The sequence below is a fragment of the Macrotis lagotis genome, chromosome 3, assembly GCF_037893015.1.
Source record: "Macrotis lagotis isolate mMagLag1 chromosome 3, bilby.v1.9.chrom.fasta, whole genome shotgun sequence".
NCBI classification, from domain to species: Eukaryota; Metazoa; Chordata; class Mammalia; order Peramelemorphia; family Peramelidae; genus Macrotis; species Macrotis lagotis.
Genome location: NC_133660.1, coordinates 127,069,226 through 127,092,145, shown reverse-complemented (window position 1 = coordinate 127,092,145; position 22,920 = coordinate 127,069,226). Strand labels below are relative to the sequence as shown.

General features: G+C 35.5%; 1 protein-coding gene across 14 annotated transcripts in view; it reads right to left on the bottom strand.

Annotated features, from left to right (window-relative positions):
* INPP4B (inositol polyphosphate-4-phosphatase type II B) overlaps positions 1-22,920 on the bottom strand; it is a 981,822-nt gene that overhangs the window by 494,126 nt on the left and 464,776 nt on the right. For all 14 annotated transcript variants that reach the window (XR_012477007.1, XM_074229241.1, XM_074229248.1 and 11 more), the window contains one exon: positions 10,096-10,243. Coding sequence is in view for 13 of the 14 variants with exons in the window: in XM_074229241.1 (XP_074085342.1) it covers positions 10,096-10,243 (148 nt within the window). In the remaining variant the exon portion in view is untranslated. The remainder of the gene's footprint in view (positions 1-10,095; positions 10,244-22,920) is intronic.

Genomic DNA, 22,920 nt, shown 5'->3' with positions numbered 1-22,920 from the left:
GGAAATTCTAGGACAGATCAAACCAATTCTAATTGATTTCAGGAGAATTATTTTGTATCTTTCCTTTTCCAAGATTTCCTTACACCAATGAAAAATCAATTATGATATCTGTACTTCTATTTTGCAAGTCCAATCTTCTAATTCTCTCAGACATCAGATTCCTCTTGGCACTTAGCATATTCTATCCTGTTTATTTCTGCAAACATTTCATTTGGCCTAATAAACTCCTTGAGGGCAGGGACTGTTTTTTAAAATGTTTCCCACAATCCACAAGTATTGTTATATGTCACATACTGTGCGAGACACTGGAAATAGAAATACAAAAGTGAGATAGTCCTGGTCTTTATGGACCTTATATATTAAAGGAGCAGTAAAACATAGAGGAAAGAAGGGAGTTTCCAAGTGTATCCCCATGGAAGTAGATTGCTAAACCCTTATCAGCATCAATGGGGGATTTGATTGGAATATTGTTCCAAGAGCAAGAGTAAGAGATAAAAGGCAATATAGGCATGCTGAAGAAGGGCAGATGACAAGATGCCTATGATAGAATGGCCCTATATTCCTAGGTGACAGTGGGTAGAAAAGTGAAGCATAAGCTGGGACTGGCTATATATTGAAGGTGGAGATAGATCATTGCTCACTGACCTAAGAGAGCATCCTCAAAGTATAATCTCAATATTGAGTTGAATAATTTTTAGAGAGTGAGATGCCTTGGTCTCTAAATGTATGGATTTTGAATGAGGCCATTCCTGGTCAGGAGAAAGGGTAGAAGTGACAGTGAAGATGGCAATGTGACTCTTCTAGGTAGTCCTTGGTGTCTTGGTGGATTCCTGGGGGGAATGTCCATACTAGGTGCTAAATAAATATTTTTTGCAAAAGAAGATAAATTAAAGTGCCAATGGGTAGTATAGACTTAGAAAAAGATTAACCATAAAAAAATCCAACCACAAGACAAAAATAAAACAAACTATGAGGAAAAACAGGTTAACATAAATCATGACTCCTGGTCTGAAATTTCATGAAGTAGTGGTGCCACAAACAGATCCCAATTCCAAAAATTTATGCAAAAGTAAAAGCAAATATAATGTCCACTATGGATAAAAATCTCTCCTGCCAAGACCCAAAAAGGGGTTAAGAATTGTATCCACAGGGGCAGCTAGGTGGTGCAGTGGATACAGAACGGGCCCTGGGAGTGAACCCAGGAGTACCTGGGTTCAAATCCGGCCTCAGACACTAAATAATTACCTAGCTGTATGGCCTTGGGCAAGCCACTTTAACCCCATTTGCCTTGCAAAAAAAAAAGAAGAAGAATTGTATCCACAAATGACAAGAGTTTTTGTAAAATATATTGTTGTTAATGATAATATAACAAATACTTGTGATCTGTAATACACTGATTCACTAGTGATGCCAAATGAAAGGAGGGGATTAGAAAACTATGAATCACTCATAAGGAAATGAATGTCATGAATGTAAAATATTGACCATGAGTCTGATAAATTTGACTTTCCATAACAGACTTGTTTGTATTTGGTAAATAGTTGGATTCAAGACAGTCATGTTGGTATGAAATATTTTTAAAAATTTATCCACAATTGATCAAAAAAACCTTCGGCTCCACATAAAAAGTAAATTCATGCATTTTCACTATTCCCAGGGAGATGCATTGTTGTTTACCTGCTTATAAGATGAACTTTTATTATACTCTATTTTCCTACATGAAAAAGTCCAGCATGTGCATGTATTTTGCTCTGTTTTAAGGATTCCTTCTCAACTGGATTGCAAGCAACTGTGAGTGTTGTTGAAAACCTTCCCAGGTGCATGAAATAATAAATCTGTGAAGAAAGAACTAACTTCCCACTTTCTACAATTTTTTTTAGGTTTTTGCAAGGCAATGGGTTTAAGTGGCTTGCCCAAGGCCACACAGCTAGGTAATTATTAAGGTCTGAGGCCGGATTTGAACCCAGGTACTCCTGACTCCAGAGCCGGTGCTTTTACCCACTGCACCACCTAGCTGCCCCACTTTTCTACAAATACTGCAACATACTATTACAGCTCTTCAAGGAAAAACTAAAATTTTACTCAGATTAGCTCTAAGATTTAAGAGATATCTTACCCAATAGGCAACCATTGAGACTTTACCCTTATCCCTTTCTATGACATATTTCCCTTTGACCTTTCTCTAAGCTAGCAGATGGGATTACCTTGGCAAGAAAGTGGCTGTTACAATTTACTACTCTCAAGATCCTGAGGTTAACCCTTGTGGATGACTATTTTTACTAACATTGCAGTTCATGTGTCCCTATTGGTGCATTTTCTTTTTCCTTTTTCTTTTTTTATTGTAAAAGAAAAGATTTTATTTATTTTGAATTTCACAATTTCCCCCCTAATCTTTCTTCTCTCCCCCCACCCCCACAAAAGGCAGTCTTGTTCCTACTAGTGTATTTTCAATGAAGAAAATTGACCACTAACATTCAATTAACTTTAAGCTTAAAAATTTACTGAAAATTCAAAGAAAACATAACATTCCACCCATAAAGTTTAGTTCACATTCTCTCACCAAAGAACATAATGATGGATGTAGAATGGGCAAGGTCTCTGTCTCTCTCTCTCTCTCTCTCTCTCTCTCTCTCTCTCTCTCACACACACACACACACACACACACACACACACATGTGACCTGGATAACTCACTCCTCCAGTACTACATGCATTGATGTCTTTTCTTTTATTAGAAATCGTACATGAAAGTTTCTTGTCACATGAGCAAAGCTTTTATGTGATCAAATACTTTCACTGTTATCCTGAGTAAATACACATTATATTAGAATGACACCTTGCTGAGCATGAAATGAGGCAATCCATGGGGGCTTCTTGTAGTTTTTGTTTGTTGTTGTTTAGCTGCCTTCTTCATGAGCCCATCTGGGATTTTCTCAGGAAAGATGTTGGAGTGTTTTACCATTTCCTTCTTGAGCTCATTTTCAGATGAGGAACTGAGGCAAAAAAGAGTTCAGATGGTGGATTCAGCTGAAGTAGTTTTATGCTCTTTTTGGAGAAGAGATATGACATTTATAGTAACATTGGCAAAAACCTCTTCAATTTTTTCTTCTCTACAGGATTCTTCTCCATCTCTCGGCAACAGCATGTGTTAGGCAAGAGAGGTATTTTTCGGCCTTCTCTTTTCTTCTATTGTTCTTCTTCTTTTCAGTAGCAGGTGGTGGTAGAGAGGAAATTAAATCTTTTCTCTCCTTTCCTCTTCTAAGCAGCAGGTGGTAGTAGAAAGGCCACTTTTTTGTGGAAATTTTAAAAATATAATTTAAAACTATTCTGCACCAGTAAAATATATTAATTTTTACAAATGTAAAGTTTCATCAGCTGCTAAAGCATTTGCAAAAAACACATATGCTACTTCAGCTTTTATTGCCCAATTTCTACATTAAAATAATTTTTAAATTAGAAAATTTATATTGTGCTTTCAATACAGAAGAGACAATCTGATCTTTTTATGGACAATACTACATAAAAAAATCTACACAAAAATAATCAACTTTCACAGGTCACAAGCTCAACTGGTGTTAAAGAATGCCCAAATTACAAAACGTTTAAAACCAACACCAGGGAATCTTTATACAACTGATTTCTCTGTACTCTATAATAAATCAAGTTAGTTTATTTAAATAGAAAGGTAAGGCAATTTCTTTAATTTGAGCAAGTATTCCGAGATACTCTTATCCATACTAATTATCATAGATCCAATGGGACACTAACTGACCCAATGAAATTCTACAATCTATCCAGTCACTCATTTTCCCCTCACATACTCCATTTTTGACATGGGTGCTGCTATCAAAGTAATCATGAGGCTTTTCTACCCAATATAATAAACAAAGGTTAAGATTTAGTCTTTTACAAAATCAGTTTCAATATTTGCATCATGAAAAAAAGAGTGTCAATAACATTGTTTTGTCTTCCTTGATATTTTGTGGGAGATGGTTTTCCCAGACCTGGAATGATATATGTACTACTCTTCCCCATAGTATAATCTACCAACATAGCCCAGTGTTGAGCTGGAATGCAATGACAAAGTAATGAGATTGTAGAATGGAGGTGAAATGGAATAGACTTCCGAGTGTATATTAATGTTAAAATATTGACTGTAAAGTTTGGTAGAAAAGAGACTTCTAATAGACCAATATATAATCAGGAGACTTGTTTGATGGGATCTTGCAATTAGTTGATGTCCTTAAAATACCAGGGGGATATTTTTTAATTCTTCATGAATTTTATAGAACAAGAAAATGACTTATTTAAAAAATAGGCCCCATAAAGCATGTGAATGAAGAAAGTCACTTGATGACTCAAGTAGTTCTTGAGATTCCCACATAAGCAAAGTGAGAATAGGTCTATCTAGAGGGAAAAATATGAAAATAGGGGTCATGAAGTCTCAAATTAGTATAGGTAGATAGCATTATCTAAAAAAAATCCAAATCTTTTGAAAAAGTTTAAGTGGTAAAGAATGCCCCAAAACACTAAGCAGTTTCCCTTCATATTCATATATTCCAGAATTACTCAATAACTTTAAAGTACTTAGCATAATGCCTAACACTGCAGGATTTAAATTTCTCTTAGATGAGTATTTAAAAAATATGTATTTGAATATTCATATCTATATTTCATATATATACATAATATATCTACAATGAAACCTCAAATGTAATACATTTCACTTTTTTGTAAAAAAAGGATTTTTTAAATTACTCTACCCTTTCTTAATGTTCGAGAGTACAAAATATAAAAGTAAACTGTGTCATACCATTAGAAAACATGAAAGACATCCATCATCGAAAGGAAATTTCAGTCTCTCTTTGACCAACCAAATCTGCACGGCAACAAGTGCTATTATGTTAATGGTCTAATGGTTCTTCCTTCGTGTCTTTCTGGTTCATCAAAAGGGTCCTAGACACCCACCTTGTCTAACAATTAGTAGCCAAATTCTCATCTTCTTTCATTAAGCCATAATTCCCTAGTTATTAAACTTGAAAAAAGTTCTTCATTTTCATATACAAGTGAACAAACAATAAAAGGGACTTTGTCCTGGAGTTGCTCCAAAATTTTTTATTTTGTCATTTTGCCAATGAGCTATTGATGTCTCAGCACATCAAGGTAAAATCAACTTTTACTTCCACAAAACTGAAACAGAGTTATATCAAAGACAAGTGAACAGTCTATAAAATTTATCACAAAAATTTATCTTAAAAATAAAATAGTTAAAGCCAGTGTATACTCATATTTCTAAAGATGAAATCTCCAAAGCAATAGTGGAGATCTGAAAACTACCAATTCAGCAATTTTGTCCCAGTTCTTTAAATAAGGGCTATATGGGCATTGTGAAGTTTTGTTTTGTTTTTTTTTCATTTGTGGTATGGAAAATGGTTATTTAATTTCATTAGTTTGGGGAGCTCATGGTTTGACAACTTAACTCTGCCAATACAGAACTCATTCATAATTTATAGCTTTATAGAGTTATCTAAGATATCCAGAACTTAAGTGGCTATGCAGCTAAAAATTGAAAAGCACTTAATGTTGAAATATAACACTATACAAACAACTACTGTTGTTGCTGCTGCTCTTATCCCTTAGTCTAACAGCTAATATATGTTAGATGTAGGATTTAAACCAGATCTAGGCTTAATTCTGTCTCCATTAGGCCACAATGCTTCTCAGAATATGCATATATGAATTACTTCTCTATGAAGAAGGATAAGATAGACAAAATGCCAAGTATGTAGGAGTTATAAATATAAAATTATGCATCAATGAATGAGAAATAGTTGATGATCTTCAAGTTTTTATCCTCCTGATTTGAGTTTAATGAAACATTCAAATATGGCAATATCGAGGGCAAACTCTGTACTTTTCTCTCAGAATGGTAATAAAATTATTTTTAAGCTTTATAGAATCTTGAATTCAATCACATTTTTGATTCTTTGCACTTTGGCTCTTTTTTATTATATATATTGTACACAGGGATGCTTTTCTTCTGTAGAATACGTTAATATATATTTATTCCTCTCCTACAGAAACTTCTAGTCTCCAGGTTTTATGACTATGAATCAGAGCAATGACTATTAAAGACAAACTAATCACTAGGAGGAGGTTTCAGTAGTACAGACCCAGAGGATACTATGGAATTTGGGAATGATAGTTGTGTCCCCTGAAACCCAACCTACGATAATGAGAAACAGCCCAGAGGCATGGTTTCACTGGAGGCATCAGAGACCGTTCTTGCATCTTTTTCTTAAACTTATACCACCTGATATGCTCATCTCCCTCACTGTCTCAGTATAATGAGGTGAGGAGTATATGGGCCCCAAGGGAAGCAGGGAGAAAAGACAAATGAGCAGGAAAAGGGAAAGAGGCTCCTTAGTGTTCTACATCAGAGAACCAAAATATATGACATAAATTTCAATATTTTTTGACAAGTTCATTGGCTTTGAGGTTTATCTGAATTGAAATATTTTTGATGGGTCTCTGAGATCTTCTCAGAGTATGCAGAGTTTGACTCAGCACTGGTTTCCTATAAAGGACCTTTACTCTTACTTAATAAGACTTTGTCATATGCAGACCAGAAAGTTACCCTAGTATCTGATATCAACACATTTGATTACACACCTTTTGCACTGTTATATGCCTTGCTTTTTATGTTGCATTTTGTGGCTGTCACCAAGCTCTATCTATGCCTAAACAGCATTTTTTTCCAATGAGCAACCAACATATTTCAAAGAAGAGTATGCACAGTGAATCTCTGAAGTAGGACAAAATCTGACGAAAATAAACAAAATATGTGATACTATTAGGAGAACTATAACAATTTTATTGCCCATAGTTTGGCAAGCCTTGCATAACTTGTCTGCAGTCAACCCAACTTTGCAGCATCATAAAGCCTTTGATATTCCTGTTGGATTTATTCACCATTTCAGACGGTCTGCATCCCCTTACTTTTCTCCTCCTTCATTGAAGGCAATCAAGTTGAAAAGTTTCTCCTTTTTCATAAGTCAAGACATAGACAGGCAGCCCCACACAGCAGGAAGTAGGCTGAATGTTCAGTCCAAGAAATGAGGGTTCCAAGCACAGCTCTGTTCCTTAAGTCACCACAATGTGACTGATAAAGTCCCTTCATATCTCTATGACACATGAGAGGATTTATCATGTTTAGAGAAGAGGATATTATCATACTAGAATTTGTGAATACAAAATGAACATACAGAAACATCTCCAAAGGGAGAATTAACTAGCTATATAATGAGAAGCAACATGGTTTGCTAAAAAGAACATCTGATTGATTGGATATAGTCATTTCCAATCCGGGGTTGGACATTTATAAAGTGACTTTGGGCTAGTCACATCCTTTCTGGAATGCATCTGTAAAATCAGCATGATAATACTTGTTCTACCAAACTCATTGCATCAACATGTACTTATTAAATGTCTCCTATATGTTATGTTTACTGATAGATACTGAGATAGACACAAAGTGATAGACATAAAGACTATAGCAATACCTACATGAAAAGAACTTACATTGAATTGGCCAGACAAGTACCTCTAAAGCAATCTACAGTATAAAAGCAAATTTATACAAATAAATTAAATATAACGCTATATTGAGAAGACTAGTGAGCTCAGGTTTTATGCAGAAGATGGTCCTTTCAATAGAGTACTGGCCCTGAAATTAGGAGCACCTGAGTTCAAATGTGACCTCAAACACTTAATACTTAGTTGTGTGATGTTGGGCAAGTCACTTAATCTCCCACTACCTTGCAAAAAAACAAAAAAAAAATATTGGTGTTTATGCTGCATCCTGTTTTTAAAAAAAAAAAAACTTATTTATTTAAGGAAATGGGGTTAAATGATTTGCCCAAAGTCACATAGCTAGGCAATTATTATTAAGTGTCTGAGGCTGGATTTGAACTTGGGTCCTCCTGACTCCAGGGCTATTGTTCTATCCACTGTGCCACCAAGCTGACCTTCAACTGCATCTTAAATGAAAGGGGTGTCTAGAAGGCAGAGTTAAGGAGGAATTGTATTCCAGATATAAGAAATGGTTAGTATAAAAGCATGAACAAAGAGGATGAAACACCATGCATAAGGAAAAGAAAGAAGGTCAATATGATTAGATCAGAGAGCAACGCTCAATGAGGGTAGAAAAATAGGTTGGGATCAGCATATGAAGGATGTTAAAAGGGAAATAGAGGAGTTTGTAATTTATTTTAGAGACAATAGGAGAATACTAAAGTTGATTTGGTAGGGGGAGTGACATAGACAAGGTTATTGTGAGGAAAGTCCTATGAAACTTTAATGTACCATGAAAAATTAAGTTATTCTTCCAGGAAAGTCAATAGTTGACCTATGTTACTTTGAGTCTCAGTTTTCTCATCTGTAAAATAACAGGGTTGGATTAAAAGAGAATCTAAGGTCCCTTTATTCAAAACACATAATCCCATGATTCTAACATGTATTTGACATGAGCATGTTTGCTTATCATATTATAACATTGTAAATTTTTGTTAAATCTGAGTAAAGATCAAAGTAGCAAAATATTCATGTGCAAGTATATATATTAAGATCCTTTGTGGTAACAGAAGTAACTCTCTTTTATTCAGGATTGGGAGCTGCTCAGCACATTATTCTTAAAAGCACTGCCAGGTGGATCACCACTGAATCCTGCTGCTATTATCAGGGGCACCCCACTTCTTGTCCCTATATCCACCTGTGAACTCAATTCTCTCTTGACCTGGAGACAAGGAAATCCTAATACAGAAGATGCTGACATAGAATCAAATTTTTTCTTTCAGATTATTTGATTGGCCCTCTGGACTCTGCCCTACATACAGTTCTTCTAAAGTTGGATTCTTGTTTATTGTTGCCCAGTCTTTCTGAGCTAAGAGTATCATTATTTTTTGCCTAAACTCAAGTCTCTTAGTATTTTTTGTTTGTTTGTTTGTTTTTTGGCAAGGCAATGGGGTAAGTGACTTGCCCAAGGTCACACAACAAGGTAATTATTAAGTGTCTGAGGCCAGTTTGAACTCAGGTCCTCCTGACTCTAGGGCAGGTGTTCTATCCACTCTGCCACCTAGCTGCCCCTAAGACTCTTTGTCTTTAATTTCTGTGATTTCTACTGATCAATCAAATTAGGCTCTAATCTGGCTTCCGGGGTCCTTAACTGTAGATCTGCTTATCTCATCCTAGATTCAGTCTATAAAACTGAAAAAGACACTGCATCATCCTCATCTCACTGCTTCCTTTCTCCTACCACTCTCCCCAACCCAGATGTTAACTGACTGCTTCCCAGTAGCCTATCATGTCACATTCCTAGCCTGTCAATGTGACCTCTGTTGGCACTCTCAAATCTCTGAAGGGAAAAACCGAATATCTTGGAGTTACATGTGCTAATGTGAACATGAAGAAATAAACCAAAACTGACACAATTTAAAACCTTTTTTTAGTAATACTGAAATGATAAAATGAGAAGTCCTTAAAATATGTACACTATTTATTGGTTTTAGAAGCTTAGAGATATTGAACTTCATATTATATATCTGGTACTATTCAACATTTTAAAAGCACAGGAGACTAAGTCCTACCAAGCCACTTTGTTGCTTAGTCATGGCTCAGAGAGTATTCTTATCATCCAATTAGATCATTAATTCCTCTCCCTCATTATAATCAGTTTTAATTTTGTTGAAAAACAATAATAACATTAATTAACAAAATTTATAGTTCATTAGCATAATTTATTTCATTCAAATGTCTTCTGAATACCATTGCCCATCTCACTCCTACCTAAGCCCTACCCCACCCCAATCTATACTTCCAGAGTAGCAAAACTACTAGAAGTCTGGAATAAAGGATATTCTTTCCCCCAGCTATACTGGCATGTATGAAACAAAGAACAAGCTCATATTACGGGAGTGTGTAAACCAAGGACAAATAGCAAGACATATCACCTAAATCATAGCAATGTTAAGACTAGACTTTCTAGGCAAGATGGTAACATTTTTATTTTTATTTTAAAAGCATCATGAATAATTCCTACCTTCGCAAGTCATCCTTTATGTAAAGGGAAATCAATTCCTTAGGGATATGAAAAGACAGTGTGGTCTCATACATCTGCTCTCGAATCTTCATCCATTTGTTATCAGATGTGGGGAATTTATATAACTTATACACTGGATTTTTTAATACTGAAAAGGAAAAAGAGACAATGATAGAGTTGCTTACTTAATCTTTTCCAGGATTGTCAAGTGATTTGACGTTAGAAGACTTGCTTTTGCTATTGAATATTACAATGATCGTGGTCCGTTACCATCTGCTTTGCCACCTCAGTTACAAACTATAGAATCTTTCCACATGACTTGTAGCTGAAGCCTCCCACTATGTTATCTCCCCATTAAGACACAAGTTCTTCAAGAGTAGAGGCAGTACTAAACAAAATGCTTGGATTATAGTAAGGTTTTAATAAATGGTCTTTCCTTCACTCATTCATTTATTCATTTCATTCTTTTGAATTATAATCCATGTTTTTTGTTGTCATTTACTTTTTTAATTGAGTCGAACACATCTGAATGTCAACAACCAAAGTTTCATTTCATATAATTTTTCATGTCTCAATGGAGAGTAAATGCTTTCTCATATTTCAAAAGATTTTGACTTCTGCCACATTCTGACTGTGTGTCCAATTATTTGTTACATATCAATTTACTGTGGATTGGCATTGGTAAATATGCATGACCCTCTCCCACTTTTTCCACTCCAACCATTGCATGCAGCTACATCCATATTATTATTATTTTACTGGATCTATTTACTTACAGCTTTTTTTAAAAAAAAAGCTGACTAAAAATAGAGAATAGCTGTGGTATCTGCTTCATATTATTTCAAATATTAAAGGAAAACATGGTGCCTGTATATAATGTACATAATGAAAATACTTGTCAAAACTACAATGTTCTAAAACATCACAAACTATTTTCTAATTCTAAATCTATTCTGCTAAGGCAATGCATTTTAAAATTTCATTTGTGTTCTTTTCAAAGTTTTTACAGTTTTCACTGATGTAATATTAATGATCACTTCCATCATATCATCTCAAGAGTTTCTTGGAAGAAATATGTCTGCTATGAAGTTCCTTTCATTCATTCAAGTTATCTTCAGACTAATAACTTAGAATTCCCGCTAATAATCAAGCTCTAGACATGGTTTTACTGGAGTTGGGGAACTGTGTTGCTACTGAACCAAAGAAATGGTCAAAAAATTGTTCCCATACAATCCATGAAATATTTATTAAGCATCAGAGATATAAAGTCAGTGTCCTAGAAATATCCTATAGTATAGCACAATAGCTATGTCCTTGTGGTATAGTAAAACAACAAAAGAGAAGTTCAACATATAAAGAGTTACATTCCATTGAGTGAATAAATCATGTAAACAGATATAAGCATACATGAAAATTTGAAGGAGGAAGGAAAAACAAACTAGAATGATCAAGCAAGGTTTTGCATTAGAAATTGAGGGAAGTTATGGATTCTAAGATGAGAAAATAAAAAGAGAGAACTCCCCAAATGTGTGAGAAAGTCTATGCAGTCATGAAGGCTAAAGGGGAGGTCAAGTTTAGAGCAAAGTAAGTCAGATTGACTAGAACATAGAGTGATTGAGTAAGAATAGAAAGGTCGGTTGGAGCCAGATTACCAAGATTCTAAATGACAATCTGAGGAGTTAATATTTTATTTTTAAGGAATAAGGAGTCACTGAAGATTCTTGAGCATGACAGTTTTATTTTCAGAAGATTTTTAAAAATTAAATTGTGGTTTATTTCCGTTAAAAAGCATGTGTTTGGTCTCAGACACTTAATAATTACCTAGCCATGTGGCCTTGGGCAAGCCCCTTAACCCCGTTTGCCTTGGAAAAAAAAAGAAGAAAAAAAAAGTATGTGTTTTTGGGGCGGGGAGCCAAGATGGTGCCAGGAGAAGAGCCTCTCATAGGTGCTCTCTCCAAAATATTTCAAAAATCTTAAAATTATGACTCGACTAAATTTTTGAGAGATAGAACCCACAGAAAGATCCAGTAGGCAATTGTCTAGCCCAAGGTAACCTGGAAAATAGTGGAAAAACTCCATTCCATGGGGTTAGAAGGGCGACCCACCAGAGTAAAGAAACTTCAGCCTCCCAGGAACAGCCCCAGAGTGCCTGGAAGTCATGGCTCTTGGTAGCAGAAGCAGTTTCCTGACTTGCACCATGGGGAGCACCAGGCACAACTTGGAGGATCAGCGGGGAGGCCTCTGCCAGAGAGAGTCCAAAGCCCAAGCCCTCAGCATGGTTGCAGCAGTCAGCATGCCCAGATCCAGGAAACAAAAGCAGGAGTCAGCAAGCAGGAACCTGCAGGCAACTACACCCTGAGAGTTCAGCCCACTGAAGGTAGGTGAATAGAGAGAGAGACTTCCAAGGTCTGTCCTCTGCCCTGTAACAGGACTCTGGAGCCCTGATCACATTCAGATCCTGGTCACAGTATAGCCCCCCCCCCCAATAGAACAGGGACCATCCCCCTCAGGCCTGTGGCAGAGGGTGAACTTATGGTCATTCACAGACCAGGAGAGCAGTCAAAGCCTCACACACTGAGGTCCTTGGCGGGGGGGTGTCCCAATAAAACTCAAAAGCTCAGGAAGCACTTCAAAACCAGGCACAGGCTGGGGAAATAAGTAAACAGAAAAAAAAAAGAAGAACCAGACCATTGACAAATACTTTGTCTATGATCCCAAGGAGGATCAAAATATTCAATCTGAAGATGAGGAAGTACAAGCTTATGCATCTAAAGACTCCAGGAAAAAATGGAAGTTGGACTTGGGCTATGATAGAGCTCAAAAAAGATTTTGAAAATCAAGTACGGGAGAGAGAGAGAAAGAAGAAAAATTGGGAAAAGAAATGAAAGAGATGAAGGAAAAACATGAAAAAGAAATCAGCAGCTTAGTCAAGGAGATCTAAAAGAATGTTGAAGAAAAATAATATGTTATAAACAGCTTAGGTCAAATGGATAAAACAGTTCAAAAAGTTATTGAGGAGAAGAATGTCAGATGGAAAAGGAGATATGAAAGCTCTCCGAAGAAAACAAATCTTTCAGATGTAAAATGGAGCTAAAGGAAGCTGATGACTTTATGAGAAACCAAGACACAATACTTCAACACCAAAAGAATGATAAAGTAGAAGAAAATGTGAAACCTCATTGAAAAAAGCAACTTATCTGGAAAACAGATTCAGGAAAGATAATTTAAAAATTAATAGGATACCTGAAAGTCATGAGCAGGAAAAGAGCCTTGACCTCATTTTTAAAGAATTCCTACAGGAAAATTATACTAATATCCTAGAAGCAGAGGGCAAAATAGAAATTGAGAGAATCCACTGATCTTCCCCAGAAAGAGATACAAAATATACAACCCCCAGAAATATTATAGCCAAGTTCCAGAACTCCCAAGTCAAAGAGAAAATACTACAAGCAGCCAGAAGGACACAATTCAAATATTTTGGAGCTGCAGTCAGGACCACACAGGACTTAGCAGCAACTACATTAAGGGCTTGTAGGGCTTGGAATATAATATTCTGGAAGGCAAAAGAGCTTGGAATGCAACCAAGAATCAGCTACCCAGCAAAATCAAACATCCTCTTCCAGGGGAAAAGATGGACTTTCAATGAACCAGGGGAATTTCAAACGTTCCTATTGTTACAACCAGAGCTGAACAGAAAGTTTGACCTTCAAATACAGGACTCAGGTGAAACATAGAGTGGAGAAGGGTGAATTATGAGGGACTTAATGATGATGAACTGTATGTATACCTGCATTTAAAATGATGCTGATAATACTCATATGAGCCTCCTCATTTGGTAGAGCAGGTAGAAGGAGATTTTATAGATGAAGCACAGGAGAGAACTGAATTTGAAAATATAATATAGTGTAAAATGGAGTTAATGGCTAAAAGGGAAATGCATTGGGAGTAAGAGAAAGAAGAGGTGGAATAGGCTAAGATACTTTTTTGCAACGAGCTTAAATGGCTCAGCGGGGCAGCTAGGTGGCACAGTGGATAGAGCACCGGCCCTGGAGTCAGGAGTACCTGAGCTCAAATCCAGCCTCAGACACTTAATAATTACTTAGCTGTGTGGCCTTGGGCAAGCCACTTAACCCCATTTGCCTCGCAAACACCCAAAAAAATGGCTCAGAGAGGAAACAGCATACACACTCAATAGGGTATAGATATCTGGAGTAAGGAGGAAAGGAGGGGGATGGGGGAAGAAGGGGGATGTGGGTGATAGAGGAGAGGGTAGATCATGCGAGAGAATATTCAGATATAATACACTATCTTTTTTACTTTTTGCAAGGTGCTGGGATTGGGTAGATTGTCCAGGACCACAGCACCAGGTGCTTGCTGGTTTTTCTGGGGTGGTATGTGGGCTTGGGGGCCTCTTAGCCCCAGGGCTGGTGCTTTGTCCACTATGCCACTCAGCTGCCCTATAGCACATTTTGTAAGAGGTAAGGAGTGAAGGAAGAGAGGGAATATAGTATACAGTAGTGGGGGAGGAATGGATGGAGAGAGTTGCAGTCAGTGGTGGCAACTGTGGAAAAGTATGGAGGCGGCTTCTGTGATGGACTTATATTGAAGAATGCGATCCACCTGAGCCAGAGCTGATAGTATCTGAACCCAGGCTGAAACACATTTTTTTCTTTCTATTTTACTTTATTTCTCATGAAGTTCAATATTTTTTGTGGGGGGGGTATTATGTTTGCTCTTAACGAGAATATTTTAGCAATTTATATAGAAATGTGGAGTTTGAACAGAGAGCAAAGACTATTACCTTTAGGATATGATTTCTATCTAATTACATTAAACTTGAATCAATGTATAGCATGGAAACAATGTAAAGACTAGGACTGTCTTCTGTTGTGGGCGGAGGGAGCAAGATTGGGAATTGTGGGATTCAAAATAAATGAATAAATTTTAAAAAAAGAAGCATGTGTTTTCTTTCCTCTAATCTCCCACTGGAAAGAGAAAAAGAAAAAGAAAATACTAATAGCAAACATTAAAACGTCAAGCAAAACATTTACTGATATTGACCATGAGCATTTTTAGTTGTCCTCCTCTCTGTCAAGGGGTGAATACCATTCTTCATCACTGATTTTTTTGGACTCATGGTGACCATTTCATTAATCAGAGTTCTTGTTGTTAACAGTGTTGTTGTCCTGATTCTGCTTTGCATCAGTTCATATCAGTCTGCTTTCATGAACCATTCTTTTGTCATTTCTTACAGCCTGAAAATATTCCATCATATGAATATACAATATGAATTTTCAATCACTCCCCAATTGATGGGTACCTCTTTAATTTCCAGTTCTTTATTATAACACCTCAAAAAAGAGTTATTATAAATATGTTTTTGCATCTAGGATCTTTTTCTTTGATCTCTTTGGGGTATAATCCTTGGCTTAAAAGCAAAGCTCAATTTAGTTAGAGATTGCTTTCTAGGAATGGCTGTACCAATTCATAGCGCCACCAAAACCAGATTTTTAGTGGTTGGCTCAAAAGCATGAAATGCTCTTTTTTCTCATCACCCATAGTTTCCCTGACTTCCATTAAATCTCAACTAAAATCTCACTTTCTATTTTTCATTCCCTCAAAAGTCTATCATCATCCATCTATTAATAATTTTCTCTGTATCCTGTATATAGTTCATATTGTCACCCCTCCCCTCCTCATTGTGAGTTCCTTGAAGAATTTACTGTCTTTTGCTTTCTTTCACTGACATTTACCTTTTTTGTATCCCCCCAATGTTTGGCATAGTGTCTAGAACAAAATAAGTGCTAAATATTTCTTAATCGACTGACTGGATTAATGTACATGGTTCCTCCAACCCCTCTGATAGTTGTCATTTCCCCTCTTTATCAACTTTGATAATCTAGATAGATGTGAGGTAGAATTTCCAGAATTTTATTCTGTTTACTATTTGAGAACAATATTTGAAGATATGATGGTTGTGCAAGTCCCACAAAAGTAGAATATATAATGCGTAATTTATCTTAACAAATAAAGTAGCTATACTTTCATAGCACACAAACACATATCAATCCAAGACTAAATAATACTACAACCACTAATGTCTCAAAACTAGTGTCTTTAAAATGTCTTTAAAACAACAGACTCATCTTCAGTGATGAGAAAGAAAAAGAGAGTTCCTAGGAAATATCTATAACTCAAAAAAATAATTCTAGAAATTGGGAATAGATTAGCTGATTTATCGAGACATTTAAATGTTGATCAAACTTTAAAAAGGAAAAAAAACGACAGTATAACATAGATAAGTATCTACTTTAAAATTATACCTATTTTTATTAAGGAAATTATGTAACAGCTTTCTTTCTTATTTTCATACAAATTATTAGACTTATTTTCCTTACTGTTCAACCAGACATTAAAGGCTTTATTCATTTCAATATTTCCATTCATTTTATAGTACTAATATTTAAAAGAAAGAATATCATAGAAATGGTTAGCTTTAATTCAGCTTTATACCCCAATATATAGTCTTCCTCTAGAAATTACTTTGAATATTATATATATATATATATATATATATAATTGATTATATATTTCAGTCTAGTCAAATGCAATGTCCTTAAGGATAGCAGCTGCTTTTCATGTCTTTATAGGTCTATGTAATTCTGCACAGAGTAGGTGCTTAAGAAATATTTATTGAATGGCACTGAATGGAATTTTAAAAAACTGGAAAAGTACTATTGGACCCTGGAAAGTTTCAAATATTTATCAATTCTATTATCTATGTCAGTCCTATCTGATGCCTTATATTTTTCAAAAATCTCAATCCTATTTCAAATCTATGGGATGAAAAAAATCTGAGTCTTTATAGTTCTTTTGCAAAACACCAATGATCATTCCAAAGTACTTTTTTTCATTTTTTGCAAGTCTGCATGCTGTCATGAAGCATACAGTCTGGTTTTCTTCACCATCATTCCAATAAAAACCCTTTGACTTCTTTGACCTTTTCATTCCCTAGCAATGTAGTGTGTTCTAAATATAATCCTTTGTTGAATTAGCTTAAGCAGAAAATCAAGGGCAGTTTGATTAATGAGTTCCCAAAGTCTCATTTGACCACCCAGGGCACATCATCCACATACACTGTGGGAACTCTACTGTTTAGAAAGTAAACATTTGGCAGAAAAAAAATCAAATAATTAGACAATTCAATCATCCCCTTCCCCCCACCCAAAGGATGTGTGTTTGCGTGTGTGAACACAAAATATTCTATTTCCTTTATATGGTGAAATGTCTTCTCCTTAAGAAATTTCCTGAATCAGCATTTGCTAGGGCTGAAATTTCTCTCCTTAGTTAATGAATTTCAAAAAATATACCTCACAGGAGAGATCCATTCATCAGTCAGCAACAAACCTCAAAATACATAGTGAGTATGAGGAGGAGGAGGAGGAGGAAAAAGAATAGAAAAGAGGAGGAAAATAAATCAACTCAGGCTTGTTATGCATTTGTATATTGGTGGCAATAGAACCCTAGCATTCCAGATTTAGAAGTGACTTCAATGACTAGTTAATCCAACTAATACCTGGAAAAAAGAATCCTATTGATAGCAGTTCAGATAAATTGTCAGTGAGGTTGTGTCTGAAGGCATACAAAAATGGAATATGTCTTTGCCTCAAGCGGTCTATTCTACTTTTCAAAAGCTAACATTCTTAAGAAATTTTTCCTTACAGAGAGATCTAACTTTGCTTCTCTGAAACCTCCCTACACCACTCCTAATTCTGTAGAGTGAGGCAAAATAGAACAAGTTTGATTCCCTATTCCATGATAGCAATCACTTGAGTCTCCCGCAACCTCCCCACTTACTTCAACCTGTCTTTCTCTGATATGAGCACAAGACTATTACGGTGATGTTCCTCTAGATATACTCCAAATCTTCAATGCCTTTTGATAAAATGTGAAATCAAAATTAGAAATAATGTCCCTGCAGGCATGATGACTCAAAAAAGAGAAGAGCAGAATGATCACCTTATTTCTAGAATTAACTATCATAATTCAGTCTTAAGAATGACTGCAAAAATATATTGTTGACTACATTTTACCCAGTAAAGCCTAAATATGTGACTCAGACAAACATGGTGGCTCAGTGGATAGAGCACTGACCTTGGAGTCAGAAGGTCAGGAGTTCCAATCCAACCTCAGATTTTTGATACTTAGTATGTGACTTAACATTGATTGCCCCACATCCAGGGCCTCCTCCAGTTGTCTGGTTCATATCTGGCCCAAGTAGCTCTGGAGGAGAACGTAAGGCTGGTGACTTAGTACAGTAACCCCTCACTCAAATCCAATTTCTGTGCTTGTCATGGCATCACCTTCCCTGATGTCATAGTCCTCTTTTGAGAATGAAGGACAAATGTTATCAGAAATAAACCAATGCCATTCTTTTTATAAAACTGATCTTGTAAAAATTCAAGGGTAAGACTCAATATTTATACCTATTAAACTTCATCTTATTCAATTAGGCTCCATGTTCTACCCTAGAGGTGTCAAACATGCAGCCTACCACACTCTAAGGAATAGCCTAAATCAGATTAAAATATAATTGAGAAATTATCTTAAAAATAAATAAAAAACAATAAAACACAGATTTAATGTTACATTTAAAGTCAACATTTGGCCCAAAGGGATCCTCATTGTAGTTTATTGGCCCTGTCAAGATCTTGAGCTAATCTGATTCAATCTTCAAATAGGCATTTCTACCAACTTTGTGGCATTTGTACACAGAAGACAAAAATATGGGAAAGATTTATGTGATTTTGCAACCTGTTTATTGCCTTCATGAATCCTATGGAACTTTGTGAGGCACAGAGGAGTTAACAAAACTTGCCTGTATGTATATGTGTGTGCATGTATATATAATGTGTGTATATATATATATATATATATATATATATATATATATATATACACATATATATATGTGCATAATGTATATATATAAAAATACATGTATGAATGTGTTTGTGCACACACATACATATAAACACCCTGGAAACTTCACATGTAGATTTGGAACCCAGCCTCTCCAGCCTCCAGTCTCACTATTCTTGTGTTTTTACATCACCATAATTGCTATAAGAAGAGCTAAAATCATGTGGAGGATTCTGTTTGAGATCACAAAAGTCACTAAAGAAATGGATAGCATATGTTAAAGGTTGTAACAATGGGCCACATGGTGAAAGCAGTTGCTGACATTGGAAAAGTTTCTCACTAGTAACTGCAAGGGAGCGTTTGTACAATGCTGAAGTTGGGTATGCATTTTAAATGTAGGCTACAAACTGGTTTTCACCTGTTTTTGTATCCACAGCACTTAGTATAGTGACTGGAACTCAGTAAAAGTTTAGTAAAAGCTTCTTGACTGACTGACCAACCACTGGAGTAAAAGTCTAAGAGGGAATTAACACATTCATTCTATCAATATTGACTCAAGCTTTCCAAACAGTCAAAGACAAGTTTTGTTGACCATTAACCAGTCTCAACTCAGCTGTACTATACAATTCAAAACTAAATTTGAAAACAAAACAAAAAATGTTATAGGTTTAGCTTCTTTTGCTAAATGAGTTTTTTTAAAAAAATCAAGTTTTCAGTTCACTCTCATGAGACATCAGCTTTGAAAGTTTAAACTGTCACTCATTGACCACTTAGATTGTTAAGCAAGAATAGCAATGTAGAGGAAGATTTTGAGAGAATGCTGTAGAGATCAGACATCTTAAAAACAAACTTGAGGCTAAAGGGTTAATGGTAACTTTCTGTGAACTTACAGTTCAGATCTGAACAACAGGATGAAATTTTTTCTTTCCTGTTCTTTCACTTTGACCCTCTAAAATGGTTATATGAAAAAAAAAATAAAATGGTTATATGATACCCAAAGCTACTGTACTGAGATTGAATGAATAACTACTATTCTGAGATAACCAAAGGCAGGAGACAATAGTGAATATCCTTTTATTTCCAAAGTCCCAAAGACTTTGTGGTTGTACAAGAAACTCAGAGGAAAAAATACCCCCCCAACTTTTTCACTGCTCCTCGCCTTTTATGCTTCCTTTTTCCTGTGTACAAAAAAAGACCTTCCTTAGGCATAATGGTTTGACTGAATTTGATATTCATTATCTGCAAGGGACCACCAAAAATGGAGGCAAATTAATGCTTTCATTACATGTAATTGAGGGAAGCCAGTAACAAGTGGAACCAACCTTAATGTACAATACCATGGGAATAGTTAAATATATCATGGCATGTTAGTGGGAAAAAATATCATAATTTACTGAGCCTAAATACCTAAATATGAGAAATATGATGATAACTGACAAAGGAAATATCTGAAATGATGCAAAAAAGATGCTAGACCAAAAAGAATGAAGTAGTTTATTAGTGTAATTATCTGAGAAGTGACTCATTGAGATATAAAGAGGATAACTGAATATGTTCTGTCTAAGGAGCTACCTCACTACTTAGCAAAGTCCTTAAATTATGTTGAATCTAAATTTTTTGAGTACAAGGAATATGTTTGGTTCTGTCTTTTTATTTCCAATGCTTAGTGTATTTCCTGAGACATAGTACCTACTTAATATTTGGTGAATAAATAGACAGGTTTTGATTAACAGGGCAGGATCTAGTTGCAGGTCTTCCAGATGAAAATTCAGTAGTTTTAGATGACTAGCAAACAATCAATAGAGAAATGAATAAGAAAGAATGCTATCAGAATGAATTTTTAAATATTCTTTGTTATAAATATAGGGCTGGGAGAGGTGAAAGAAGGAAACATAACAAAATTTAATTTAAAAAGAAAAAAGAAAGAAGAAACATTAATCAATCATGGAAAAAGCTGTGATTCTATTTAGCAAGGTAATTGGAGTCATCTTTTAAAAGACTAAAACAATGAAACCCAAGGGATAAAAAGAACCCCTCTCAATCCTTACCATCATACAAACTTAGGAGGATCAGGATCTTGGGTCAGTCAGTTATCCAATAAACATGTATATTGCTAAGTTCTGGGTATTTTGAGCTTAGCTTAAGTTTGGCTTAGTCCAGAAGATTCAATGGGTGTTTTTGTTTGTTTGTTCATTTTTATTTTATCCTTCAAAAAATAAAATTGTACTTAATTCTTAGTAAAATTATTTTAATCACTGATGTTTAGCAATGCATAATATGGGAATAAAAAGGAATCAGTCACTGAGTCAAGAAATGAAAGAGGAGACATGAAGACAACTGGAATGTAATACAAAATTTCTGACAACAGTACGCAGGCTAGTCCTTTGCTAGGACAAACTCCCAGTGTTTTACACAGGAAAGACCTGGGCAGAAGACCAGTTCCAGCCACAATAGCTGCACAGAGTCAGTAGCTGCTCTAGGTTCCCACTCCACAGGATATTCCTCTTTAGCCCATACCTCTCTACGGCTAAGCTTACCTACCTTTCCTTCATGGCCTCTGACCTCACTAGAAAAAAAAAAATAGAAAATTCTTGAGAAAACAAGAAATAGAAATGAAAGTAATGTATCTTTGGCAGTGATGTGCTCAAGAAGAGGCTACATAGGAAGAGAATGGAAAAATTACTTGATCTGCTATCAAAGTACATCTGTTCAAGTCATAGCTATATGTTGTGACTTGGGGTCACTTGTTACCTGTATTCCCCTCTATGTACTACCTTTTCCTTATCTATTGAACTAAATGACCTCCAAGACTCTTGGAATTCTCAGTCTCATGGAATGAAAAGAACACTGGCTCTGGAATCAGAGATATACTATTCAAACACTATGACTGTGACCTTCCACAACTCACTTAGCCTTTCTGAGCCTCAGGGGTCTGGAATAAGTAGGTTCTGTTTCAATCCTAGAGCTATGATTGTAGCTTTTCTAAAGGGTGAATGTGGCCAAATTGCTTAGGAAAATATTAAGGTTTCAGAGCTCTCACCAGTTCTATGCTCTTCACTCTGTACAAATAAAAATGTAGATACAGAAGGTGAGTTCTAAAAGAAATAAAGCTATCTCAAGAATAGTGGCTCTGGCTAGTCAATGTAGATTATTTTAAGCAAACTTCTCACTCAAACAATTCCATATTATCCATATTATGTCTAGGATCCAGGCAGTCTCTAAAAACATGAGAAGCAACAGTTGAGAAAACAGAAAAAACAACTGCAAAAGAAAGTAAAAATACCTCCTCCTGTCTTCCATCCTGAAAGAAGCAAGCATATTAGTAGAAAAATCAAGATACAGTGGGAGCTATTAAAACATTGTCACTAAAGTTGAAGAAGAAAGGTCCCAAACAAGAAATCAATTCTATGGCTATCTTCTGTTTTTCACCTGTTATTTGCTGTCCATTGTAAGAAATTCCAAATTTCTTAGGGGATCCAGCTAAAATATGCAGAAAGAAGGGAATTTAAAATAAAGGGGTGGGGAAGTATGTCTTCTTGCCATCATGAAAGTCAAGTGGAATCCATCTCATAATGAAAATAATAATTTATATTGGTAACCTTATTAAAGTCACTTTTCTTCTCTTGACTATTGTTTCCTCACCTGCAAATAAAGGACTTTCCCAGTTTTTAATCCTATAATCCTATGAGTTAGTAGTAAATAAAGCATATATATATATATATATATATATATATATATATATATATATATATATATATATATATATCAACTTTGAAAAAACTTGGATACAAGTTCTGCCCTACATAACACAGAGAAAGAGCTGGCCTGCACATATCCAGAGAGTTTCCTCACCTTGGGCCTCCCTGTCCTTGTAAAACCATAGACTCAGTCCTGTCCCTATTC